At 42.6% G+C, this 12,419-nt stretch overlaps 1 protein-coding gene across 1 annotated transcript in view; it reads left to right on the top strand.

Annotated features, from left to right (window-relative positions):
• The window catches only part of UMODL1 (uromodulin like 1), a 67,616-nt gene that overhangs the window by 31,857 nt on the left and 23,340 nt on the right, over positions 1 to 12,419 (top strand). Inside the window, exons 6-9 of the mRNA XM_054974662.1 lie at positions 522 to 629; positions 9,145 to 9,399; positions 10,390 to 10,502; positions 11,945 to 12,164. Coding sequence (XP_054830637.1) covers positions 522 to 629; positions 9,145 to 9,399; positions 10,390 to 10,502; positions 11,945 to 12,164 — 696 coding nt within the window. The remainder of the gene's footprint in view (positions 1 to 521; positions 630 to 9,144; positions 9,400 to 10,389; positions 10,503 to 11,944; positions 12,165 to 12,419) is intronic.

The following is a 12,419-nucleotide window of genomic DNA, read 5'->3' as shown; positions in this document are numbered from 1 at the left end:
ATCCACTACAAACCATATTTTTGATTTATACATAGAACAAAATAAATGGGAATCCTTTTAAAATGTAATTCCTGCTATTAGTTCTATGTGGACAAAATATCAAATTTCACTAAGCGGGTATACACTATTGAAAAAGCCAGCTGTACTGTACCTTCACTTCCCAAGGCTATTGCAAATGATCTCAGCTTGCCAGAGGCTATATAAAGATAAGATTAGCTCAAATCAAATATATTTATCAGATTTACTGTTAAATATAGTTGAACCATCTGAGAAGTAAAATAAATATCAATATAACTTCCCTTTTGTGAGTCAAACTTTCATTTAAAAAAAATGTTAAATGAGGCAAACTTTAACTGCCCAAAAAAGTTATTGCCTTAATATTCAAGGTACAGTTAAAGGAATCATTTTGGAAGAAGCAAAGTTCTAATAATACTAAATTCTTTCTTTCTTTCTTTCTTTCTTTCTTTCTTTCTTTCTTTCTTTCTTTCTTTCTTTCTTTCTTTCTTTCTTTCTTTCTTTCTTTCTAGATTCACCAGATATTCTGCTTAAAGCTAGCAATGCCTCTGCTTTGATGACAAATTCAACATGTGCGTCACAAAAAACTGGCAGATCAATAAATTATGAATGCTGTAAGTTACCTTTTCATTTTAAAACCTCATTTGAGTTTAAATCTACTTTGTGTATTCTCTCTGCACCTAGTAAACAGGAAATATGTCCAAAATTAACTTATCTGTCCTGAGGACTGTTTAAGCTATTATGTCTACAGTGACATCCAGTGGCTGTTGAAAAGAACCCTACTAAGCATTGCAGATCTCTTTTTCACAGGCCAGTTTAGTCCCATTTAAGTACAATGAAAACTGCTTTAAGTATAGCTTTCTGAGGTTCCCTGAGGACAGATTCAAATATGCTTGTACTTCACTTGATTTTTCATCACATGCCTCCTGCACACTTAATGAGAAGTAGCTGAATATGTGAACTGGCTCCACAGAAAAAGAATTGTATTTATATTTTCTGTTATGGCATATTTATACATGTAAATCATCACTTAATGTTACTGTTAGCATGTGTAACTTCTCTTTACATGGGTTCTATGGGGCTTAGAAAGCAACTTTCACAAAATTTTTAAGAAACAACTTTTTTTCTTTTAAACTTTTTAACAATGAATAAAATACAACTTTAACAAAAAATTAACTTTTACGTACAACCATACAAAAAACCCTCCAAATCAACAATGTCCTTGAAAAGGCATCCAAGAAGTGATGATGTGTCCTCTCTCATCCATTTGAAGCAGCTGTACCCCAGGCTTCAGGCTTCTGGTTGGGAATTATAGCCCTGCAAAAATAATACAACCCCAGTAACACCAGCTACACACAATACACAAACACCACTTAAATCATATTTTACATACAATATTTGATTACCTTATTCAAGGTGATAAGAGCTTATAATTTATTAAGCTCCCCTGCAAACAGCCTCCTCCTCAGCAGCCTGCCTCTAGCTTCTGACTCCACCTCACTGGGCTAAACCAATTAACCTCACAGGGGTTACACATGCATGTACACTAGTGGCCAAAATTGTGGAAACCTTTTGGAAAAAGTGCGTTTTTGAGGTTTGATGGCTCATAACACCACTTTTTTGGGGAGTAATACCATAAAATTATATATCAATGGAAAGATAATTTAATCAAGAATGTAATGCAACAAATTTTGTTCAATTATCTGTATTCTATCAAATGTTATAGCCAAATAACCAGGAAGAGGAAGCACAACTTGCTTAGGTTGATATGAAGTAGCTTTCCTTCATTTGAATGTAGCCATTCAATGTAATACAATTAAAGAAATGGCACAAAGAGTTAACTGGTCACCCAGAAAGCGATGTAAAATAGTAGTATTAAGTGAACAAGGCTACAGTTATGAAGAAATTAGAAGAAAAATTGGTGGAAACTTAATCAAAGATGGCATTTCTAAATTTTTGAAGAGGTATAAGGCAACGCAGTCACTACAAAACCAGACTGGTAAAGGCAGGAAAAGGTGCACACAAGCAAGGAATGATAGAAGAATTGAGAGACTGAGCCTAGGTGACAGAAGAAAATCATCGGGGTGTATACAGAATGAAATGGCACAATTCAATGTGAAGTTGAGTGCAAGGACTGTTCGCCGCAGTCTGGAGGAATTTGATCTTAATGCTAGAATTCCACGAAAAAAACCATTGTTATCTCTCAAACAAAGGTTGAAAAGATTAAACTGGGCTAAAACCCATGTTAACTGGACAGCGGAACGATGGGACAGTGTTATTTGGAGTGATGAGACCCAAATCTCCCTGTTTGGTAGTGATGGCATAAAATACGTGAGAAGAAGAATCAGAGAAGATTTGCATCCTGATTGCATTACACCTACCATGAAACACCCAGTTAGTGTTATGATATGGGGTTGTATGACATCAAAAGGTGTGGGCAGAATTTGCGTGATAAATGGCAATATAAATGCCCAAAAATACATAAATGAAATACTTGAGCCCAAACTGAAGCCTTCCACATGTTATCTTTTCCAAGATAATAAAGCATTTGTATTTCAACAAGATTCAGCTCCATGTCATGTTGCTGCTGTGTGCAAAAAGTGGTTTCAAGATAATCATCTTCCACTGTTGGAATGCCATGGGAACAGCCCAGACCTTAACCCCATCAAAAATCTATGGAGCCGACTAAAGAAACTAGTGAGAAGCAACCCAGCAATAAAACACAGTTAATAGAAGCAATAACTCAATCGTGGTTTCACATTATAACAGCTGCAGAACTAAAAAACTTTGTTCACTCCATGGGAAGGCATTGTAAGGCCGTAATCAGGGCTCATTTCAAGGGGGAACGCTCAGGAACGCAGTTCCGGCAGTTCCCCAAAGAGGTCACATGTCAGGTGCCCCCACCCACCTGACTCTCGGCCATTTTGGGCCCTTTTCAGCCTGGATTGGGGCCGAAATGGCCCAGATTGGGCCTCTGACAAGTGGTGGATCATTCTCCCACTCAGCAGTGGCCCAATCCTGACCATTGTGGGCCCCTGTTCGGCCATTTTCAGCCCCTTTTTGCCATTTTGGGCCCAATTTCAGCCCTGAATGGCCAAGATTGGGTCCAAAACAGCCAGGATAGGGGATGTCAGGGGTGTCGCATATGCAAATCAGTTATGCTAATGAGGTATGCTAATGAGTTCCTACAGCTTTTTTTCTACGAAATCACTCCTAGCCATAATTAAAGCAAAAGATTACCCAACTATGTATTAACTGACATGGTGAGAATTGTTGTATGACTCATTTTTTCTATGTTTCAATTTTCTTCTTTATGATTACTGTTTTAAAAAAAATCCTTCATAAAAGTTATTGCATTACATTCTTGATTAAATTATCTTTCCATTGATATATAATTTTATGGTATTACTCCCCCCAAAAGTGGTGTTATAAGCCATTAAACCTTAAAAATACACTTTTCCCAAAAGGTTTCCACAATTTTGGCCACTAGTGTATCTGTGAGCTAGCTCTGAGAGAGTGGATTTTAAAACTTATGGGTGAGCAGACAGGAAGTGGCACTGACTCCAACAATCATTGATTGTTGTGAGTATGAGTAAGATAAGGATGATAAAGGTTTTTTTTCAAACTTTTCAAGTTGTTTTATTGTGGAAGTCCATGTAGTACACATGCTGGGGAATGATTCAACAGGCTGTTATATTGCGGTCCAACAACACTTGGGCTTTATGTTTAAGGTGTTTACAAAGTGTGTTTCTGAAGAATCTGATCACATGAAAAATGTACAACACGGGTATATTCCACTGATCTCCAGTGTAAGGCAATTATAAAAAACTTTCCCAGGGTGGAAAAAATAGGTGTCTGAATCCACCTTGGTGTGAAGCCACACAGCCACACAGCAACCTTTATTGGCATAAATAATACAGACAAAACAGGAGAAATGTTGTGAAATAAATTCATAGGGCAGCACAATCATGTCCCCAGACAGCAAAATTATCTCAGGATACAGCACAGTCATAGGGGGCTTTATAAAATGTTACCCTTGACTTCCACACATAAGCCAGGAATTCAGCAACGGATAGGGTTATTGCTGGACTCTTGTCAGGTAAGAAAAATTTTAGATCCTTATCCAAAAAATCCCTCTGCACAGGAAAAAGAGGACGAATCAATAAACTGCGCATAACAGAATATTTGGGGCAGCGAAAAAGAATATGTGGGATTGAATCGGGTTCCCTCAGAGTACAGTCACACAGCCTATCCCTATACGGAATACCCCCGTATCTGCCTGTGACCACTGCTGAGGGAAAGAGATTGAACCTCGCTAACATAAAAGCCCTCCTAAACACAGGGTTTATCAGATCAGCAATATATGCCGCCATGGTGGTGTGCGAGGAATAGAGGGACAGTGAATGAGGGGAGCAGACTCCGGAGCTGCTGGCATTAATAGTCTGCGCCTCAATATCCCAAATTCTCCTCTTAACCACCTGCAGAATTGCCACCTCACCACTATTATATAAAGGCTCCAAGTCGATTCCTAAGGAACCAATCTTTTCCACTACAGCCTGTGACCAATCTGAGATAAAGGGATCAGTTAGAAGTTGAGCCATTAGGCTAGTAGGGGAGGATCGAAAATGAAGACGGAGCCAGAATTTAATAGTAGTGATCCAGGCCCGAGATTCTATCAGGTGCAGATCCAATTCCTTACAGAGGGTAAACAACGACACTGAATTGGATAAACCAAGGATCCTACGCAGGAAGACAGAGTAGATACGCTCAATTCTTTTAGTAAAGGCCTGTATCCAAATAGGGATTCCGTACAACAGTCGGGAAATAACTGTTGCTTGAAAAATCTTAAGCACTGCTGGGACAAATTGATTGCCCTTTTGAAAAAAGAAACGAATCAAGGCTGCAGACTTGTTCTTGGCTAAACTTAGAGAGTGCTCTCTATGTGGGCACCAACTCAGATTGTAATGGAATAGCACTCCTAAGTAGCGGAAAGATTTTTCCTGCTGTATTTCTTTTTTCGCTATTAGCCAGCGGTTGCGTTTCCAAGATTTAGAGAAAACCAAAATTTTTGTCTTGTCAAAATTAATGGAAAGAAAGTTCCGAGAGCAATATGCATTAAACTCGGATAAGAGACGAATAAGGCCAATTCTTGTAAAGGAAAGGATAACCGCATCATCTGCATAAAGCAGAACTGGCACTGCAGTCGTATTTAATTTAGGGGGGTGGCCATTAATCCTACCCAAACAAGAAGGCAAGTCAGAGATAAAAAGGTTAAAAAGGGAGGGGGCAAGAACACACCCTTGCTTAACTCCTTTAGAGACAGGTATCTCCTTAGTGAGAGACCCTTTCCCATCAAATCTTACTTGGCAAAAATTGGACGTATGTAATTTCCAAATCAAAAATAAAAGGCGCTTATCAATCCCCAGTTCGAGAAGTTTATCCCATAATAAAGATCTATTAACAGAGTCAAAGGCTTTACGTAGGTCAACAAAGGCTGCATAGAGTTTACTGCGCAGGTGGCAAGAGTACTTTTCAGCTAAAAAAGCTAGAGTGGAGCATGACAAGCAATTAATAAAACATGTTTGTCTATGTGGTCATTTAAAATCAGATTAGCGTTCAACACAGTGCATAGCAGCTTCCCTTGGGGACATCTTATTCCCTGAAAAAACTGTCTTCCAATTAAATGTCCATGGTGAAGTGTTAGGACTAGACATGGGATCAAACAACATTACGAACGTAAAAAAGCCAATGAACAGCCTGTTTGGCTGTTCGCGAACAGGCTGTTCGTGAGGCCTGATTCCAACTGAAGCCACGTTCGGTGCTGTTCGGGTAGCTCTTCATCAAGCCAGACAGTCTGGCACCTGCTGCAATCAATTCCCATGGCAACTGACACAGAGATTGTCTGAACTCCTGCTGTTGCCCTGGAAACTGGGAATCAAAGAGGAGTTTAAATGCCCCTTTCAGCGGCATGGAAAGGGGCATTTAAACCCCTGAATCAGCTGCTCATCAGGGGCTTCCCCGGACAAGTGGCTGGCTGCCCCTCTCCTAGTGTGAGAGAGATGAGGAGAATCTCCCCATCCCTCTTAGCACTGGGAGAGCCGGCGCCTTATGGCTTCTTCTGCCTGGCCCACTCGCAGGGGGCAGAAGTGGTGCCATGGCGTCAGCCCTGCCAGGTGCGAGTGGGCCAGGGAGAATCGCCCTGGCCTGCTCACATGGGGCAGAAGCAGTGCCATGGAGCCGGCCCTGCCGGGTTCAAGTGGGCCAGGGAGAATCGCTCTGGCCTCGCACGGGGCAGAAGTGGTACTGCAGCACCAGCCCTGCCAGGTGTGAGTAGGCCAGGGACAATCACCCTAGCCCGCTTGCATGAGGCAGATGTGGTGCCAGCTCTGTCGGGTGCGAGTGGGCCAGGGAGAATCTCCCTGCCCCGCTCACACTGAGCAGAAGAAGCCCGGCAGCGCTGGGATGGGGGTGGGGGCTGTGGTTGTTTAAAGGGCCCTGCCGCTTGCAAGTGTCAGGACAGGGCCTTTTAAACTACCGCCTGCCAGCTGATAGTTTAAAGGGATCTTTAAAGTGCCAGGTAAATGGATTATAGGGTGAGGGGGGCTGGGTGGGGGCTGCAGGCCCCCATGAACAATGAACATGTTCAGGGCAGCATCATGTTCGGCGTTGTTCATTGTTCGTGGGCAGCAACGAACGACAAACAGCGTGTTCGGGTTCCCCCCCCCCCATTCGTGCCCATGTCTAGTTAGGACTCTAGAAATGAAGTTCTGTAGCTGATTTCTGTTATATATTTTTGGTTGCTACCCATGTAGTGTTTAAGAGCTAGTATAATTTCTCATTCTATTGTTGATGTAGCTGCTTCTTTTAGCTCACTGAATTTGTATTTTTATGAATGAATAAACATGGAGCTATTAAATACTTGCCAAAACAAGGTATACAACATCTATATTAGTTAATCAATTGTACTATTGCATTATTTATATAGCATTATTTACAGAATTATTTAATTTGAAGTTATAAATAATGTTTAAATTACAAATCTCAAAATTCTGTTTTATTGAGTCTACATTAAATGATTCTTTCATGTTACACAATCCTTCAAAAACACATCTTTCACACACACTTGTACACACATGTGTGCAGTCATACACAGCACATATATTTAACTTAGAGCAAAACTACATTTTAGAGGAGAAATTAAAAATTGACAGGAGAGCCTGAGCCTGTGGCACAGCAGCACCACGTGGTCTCATTTTACCCCCACATGATTTTTCAAGGGATGAAATGCACACACACACCCAACTATTTCTGCACTTGGAAAGAAGAAGGAGGGACAAGTTTGCATAGTGTGCTATGCCTAATTTCTCCTCTAGAATGGCATTGGGTGTCGCAGGTCCAACTTGCATAACTTGGCTCCTGGAAATGCAGACAAAGCACCATGGATCTAGATGAACAAGAAAGCTGCTTAATTTGAGAATTGCTTTTCTCATTTTTTAAAATAATATAGGAGTGCTGTCACAAATCAGTCCTATATTTTTCAAAAAGTCATATAAAAATTAAGACGCTTCAGTAACTTCAACACACTCTGCGTGGGGCTTCCCTTGAAGACAGTTTGGAAACTATTGTTGGTGCAAAATGCAGCAGCCCATTTATTATGTAGGACTAACCAGCAGGATCATGTCAGTCCTATTCTGAAGTCCCAACACTGACTGTTGATTAGTTTCTGAGTCCAGTTCTAAGTGATGGTGCTCCCCTTTAATGTCTTTCATGACCAGGAGCCCTCATACGTGAAGGACCCTCCATGTTCCTATGCAGAAGCTTCCCAGTAGGGTTGCCAGGTCCCCTGGAGTTCAACCCAGAGGATGGGAGGGCATGGGGGGGGGGGACATACCTTGTGCACACACTCCAGAGCTCTTCTTTGTCATGCTGAGAATGACATCATTCTAGGTGCCACAAGGAAGAGAGGGCCCCACATGGAGGGGCTTCCCTTCCTTGTTGCAGTTGGAATGATGTCATTCCTTGCATGACAAGGAAGATCTCGGGAACATACAGGAGTATGCTCCAGAAATCCTGGGCCCATTCCCCGCACTTGCTCCCTGCCAGCCAGGTGAATGGGGGCAGGGGGGTGGGGAGTGGGGGACTGGTAACCCTACTTCCCAGCAAGATCTATTATCAGTTCTTCTATTGTCTATTATCTGTTTCTCCAATGTTCAGCAACAATTTGGGCTCAATCTCTTTCAACTGCTGCCCCATGCCTCAGGAACAGCCTCCCAGAAGAGGTGGGAGAGAGCTCCTACTCATGGATTTTTGGCAAAGGTGCAAAACAGAACTATCTCAGAGAGCTTTTAGACCAGGGCCGATTCCAGACGGCCCTCCCCATTCCGAAACGGCGCGCGACGTCGCGCAAAACTCGCACAAGAAAACGCAATAATTTGCGTTTTCCGTGCGATGACGCGCGACGTTTCAGAATGGGGGGGGGGGCGTCTGGAATCGGCCCAGCATGAGCAGAGGGGAGAATACCCTGTTGACTGGAGTTATTTGGTCCCTACATCTCACTCCAGTCAGCATGCTGGCCTCAACATTCTGTACACTCCATACCATCTTCAATGGAAGCCCCATATGGAGCACTAATGCATAAAGGAGAACATGTGATCACCTAAATTGGCAGTTAAGGACTGGAGTATACACTTGTGATTTACCTTGAAGCTTTTTAAGAAAGGTAGACTATAAATGCTGTAAAATAAATAAATAGCAATTATGATGGAGGAGTGCATGGCTCCTCCAGTAATCATCTGTGCCTCCTTAGAGGGGCTTGTTTTGCATGGAGAATTGTTGATAAAGAAAGATGAAAAAATACTGGTATAAAAAGAAAATTACTGGTTTATAACTCATTTACTATTTAATTCTAAAATGCATACAATTTTAAGGGAGAGGTTTAACTTGCTCAGAGCCTCTGAGACTACATATGCTAAATTATAATATTTTATCTAGCTAATAGCTAGGCAGTCTAAACTCTTTTATCAAAAAAAGCATTTTATCTGAATAGGTGCACCATGACTGTATACATATTATTCCTTTAAGTAAATCCCATTTTCAGCTGTGATAAGTCTTTTGTGTGTGCTATTGCAGATCCCTCAGCCATTAAGAAACACAAGATCTTCAATGTTACTAGTAGCAGTTTTGAAATGTCTTGGAATGTAGATCCCTTGCTGAACCATACATTCCAAATAGAAGTGTACAAAGGCAAAGAGTTGATTCAAGGAACTGAAACCACCAATATGTCACTGGATGTGTTCGGACTGGAAGCAGGCGTACTGTACACAGTGAGGATCAGCTATGAAGCTTGTGAAAAAATCATTGTATCGCATAGGAGTGTGAAGACTGGTACGTATCAACTTAGAAGTGCTATTCTCCCTTTAACAGAAATCCATCCCTCCACAATTATATTTCGCTATCAATTATCTTTATTGCTTTTAAGATTAGTAAATGGGTAGATGCGAATGTTCTATTTAAACTTTTTGTGGAGTAGGTGACATAACCACTGTCTCAGAACAGGGCCGGATCTAGGGTTGCTGGTCCCCGGGGCAACCCTAGTCCGACCTCGCGTGTGCACACAGCGTGCGGCGTGGCGTGATGATGTCATTTTGGTGATGTCATGCAGGGCGGCGGAGGCAGCGTGCGGGGCTGGGAAGCCGCCTGCGCCATTCATCTCCCCGCAGGCGAATGGTGCGGGCGGCCTCGCAGCCCCCCACTTTGCCTTTCACCTGCCCCACAGGACAGGGGGTGGCCAGCTTGCTGCGCACCCCCTGTCCTGCAGGGCAGGCAAAAGGCAGCGCAGGGGGCTGTGAGGCTGCCCGCGCCATGCGTCTGCCCCGCAGGACAGGGGTGGCTGGCTGCCCCCTCTCCTGCTGGGCAGGCGAATGGCATGGGCGGCTGCGCTGCCCTTTGCCTTCCCTGCAGGACAGGGGGTGCACGGCAAGCTGGCTGCCTCCTGTCCCACTGGGCAGGCGAAAGGCAGTGCAGGGGGCTGTGAGGCTGCCCATGCTACTGCCTGCACGCTCCGGCAGCTGGCAGCTGCTCCCGGCACCCCCTCCCTGGCGGCGCCGGGGGCAAACTACCTCCCCTGCCCCCCCCCTCGATCCGGCCCTGTCTCAGAAAACTCACAAATTTGGATTTGATTGGTCCCACTATACCAGATTGTCCCAAATATTGTGTGAAAGCTTGGACTTTGATTTGCCTTGATTTATATCTAAGCTACATTTTTTATCTTAATGATTAGCTTTCCCTCATCATATAGATTAATAATTTATTCTAATTACATTATGTTTATGGCTTGAATGAACCATCTGATCCTTTATATGTTGTGTCTTTTAGATGCATTGATGTTTGGTGTTACAATAAGGATCTTGAACTATACATTTACAGAACAGTTCTTAAACACCAGCACTAAGAAATACCAGGATTTTTACAGCATTTTGATGACTGAGGTAAAGCTAAACTATTTACCCATTTGAAACTTTGGATTATGTCTTACATGATGCAACATTTTCTCATGGACCAATACTTAATGATCAATTTTTTTTTCAATAGCAAACTGGCCTTAGAATTTTCAAAAATCAACTTGGACTTCTTTTTGCCTCTATTAGCGATGGGAGCTCAGCTTTTAAAACAGGTGTTGTGACATACAGCTCCTGAATGAGCAGGTTTCCCCATTAGATTTACAGATCTGCTACGTCCATTAAAGCAGAAGCAGAAGCCCTAGGCAAGAGCTCTGGGCCTGGTCTTGTGCCTCTGCTAACAGCAGCTTTATATGCAGGCATCAGCAGTTAAAGCTTTTTACAGTATGGGACATTATTACCTCTCCAGGCTGCTGTTAAAGGCACAGATACAGTGGCCAGTTTTGAAAATGGCAAGCCTAGTGGGCAGGTGGGCTTCCTGTGTGCTTTGGAGGCACCACAGCATCATTGGATGGTTAGATCAGGTAATAGGACCTACATAATACAAAAAGTAAAAATGTATTGTTATGTAGAAGTGAATGGTTACTTCTTTGCCTTTAAATCTTGGCTTCAGTCTGCCATAACAATTTCATTTAACCTATCAGAATTAGACATGGGCATGAACAGGAAAAAATTGCGAACACCCTGTTCGTTGTTTGTTGCCATCCACAAACAACGAACAGGAACAAACGTGTCCCCTTAAGGAACATGTTCAGTGTTCATGTTCATGGCCCTTTAAAGATCCCTTTAAACTATCAGCTGGCAGGTGGCAGGGGGGGATTCCCCCCTGCTGCCTGCCAGCTGATAGTTTAAAGGGCCCTTTCCTGTCACGTGCAAGGGGCAGGGCCCTTTAAACACCCCACAACCCCCAGCCCCCACCTACCTGCCCCACCCCAGTGCTGCTGGGCTGCTGCTGCTGGGTGCAAGAGGGATGGAGAGATTCTCTCCGTCCCTTTGACAGCGGGCAGAGCCAGCTATCTTCTGAAATGTATTCTCCTTTCTCGGGATGATATTGCTATCATCTTTGTTACTGATGCCTGTTTTATGTTAGTTGTGTAAAAATAGCCTATAAATAGCAGAAAAGAAACATGATTCAGGAACACCAGCAATAAAAACAGGAAAAATAAAAAGTTCTCAAGGCCAACATAAGTGCATACTCATACATGTTGTTCATAGATCAAGATGGGTAGCCGTGTTTGTCTGTAGCAGTAGAAAACAGCAAGAGTCCGGTAGCACCTATAAGACTAACAAAATTTGTGGTAGGGTATGAGTTTTTGTGAGCCACAGCTCACTTCTTCATGTTGTTCATAGGTATAGGTTGGACTAATACTGTCTTTTTTTAATATGAAAATGAAGACAAGTCAAGGAAGATGAAATTCAATGTATGTCTACTTTGATGTTAGTATGGCAATATATCTTTCATTTATTTTCAGATTGAAAAATCGTTTCCTTCTCATATGTTTGCATTGTACAAGATGGGAAAACTGAAAGTGCAAATGGACTCCATTAAACCTGGAAGTATCATTGTAAGGCTTAAAATAATAATTGAAGACTCACAGTTTCCAAAGGATTTGTCTGTATTTAACCCAATGGTTTTATCACTGCAGAAAGGTTCTGTGCTTCTTATTGACCCACAGAGATCTGTAGTGGAAGGTAGGCTATTAAATTTGATAACTAATTTGCTTGAGTTATTTGAATACCAGAGGAAGATAGTACATTGTATTGTATTGCAACCATGAGGGGAAAGTGGATCTTTCGCCAGGTTCTGCACCCCCCCCCCCCCCCGCCACTGTATGCTTCTTCAAACCCACCTCTGAGGGTTTAGAGGTTTTGTGAGGGACTGCCCTCCCTTTGTTACTTCTGCAATCTGTACTGATCCCAATCGCTGTACCTAATTTTATTCCCCTT

Source organism: Eublepharis macularius, chromosome 3 (genome assembly GCF_028583425.1).
Source record: "Eublepharis macularius isolate TG4126 chromosome 3, MPM_Emac_v1.0, whole genome shotgun sequence".
NCBI classification, from domain to species: domain Eukaryota; kingdom Metazoa; phylum Chordata; class Lepidosauria; order Squamata; family Eublepharidae; genus Eublepharis; species Eublepharis macularius.
Note: the sequence above shows the minus strand (reverse complement) of the source record. Positions and strands in the feature narration are given on the sequence as shown.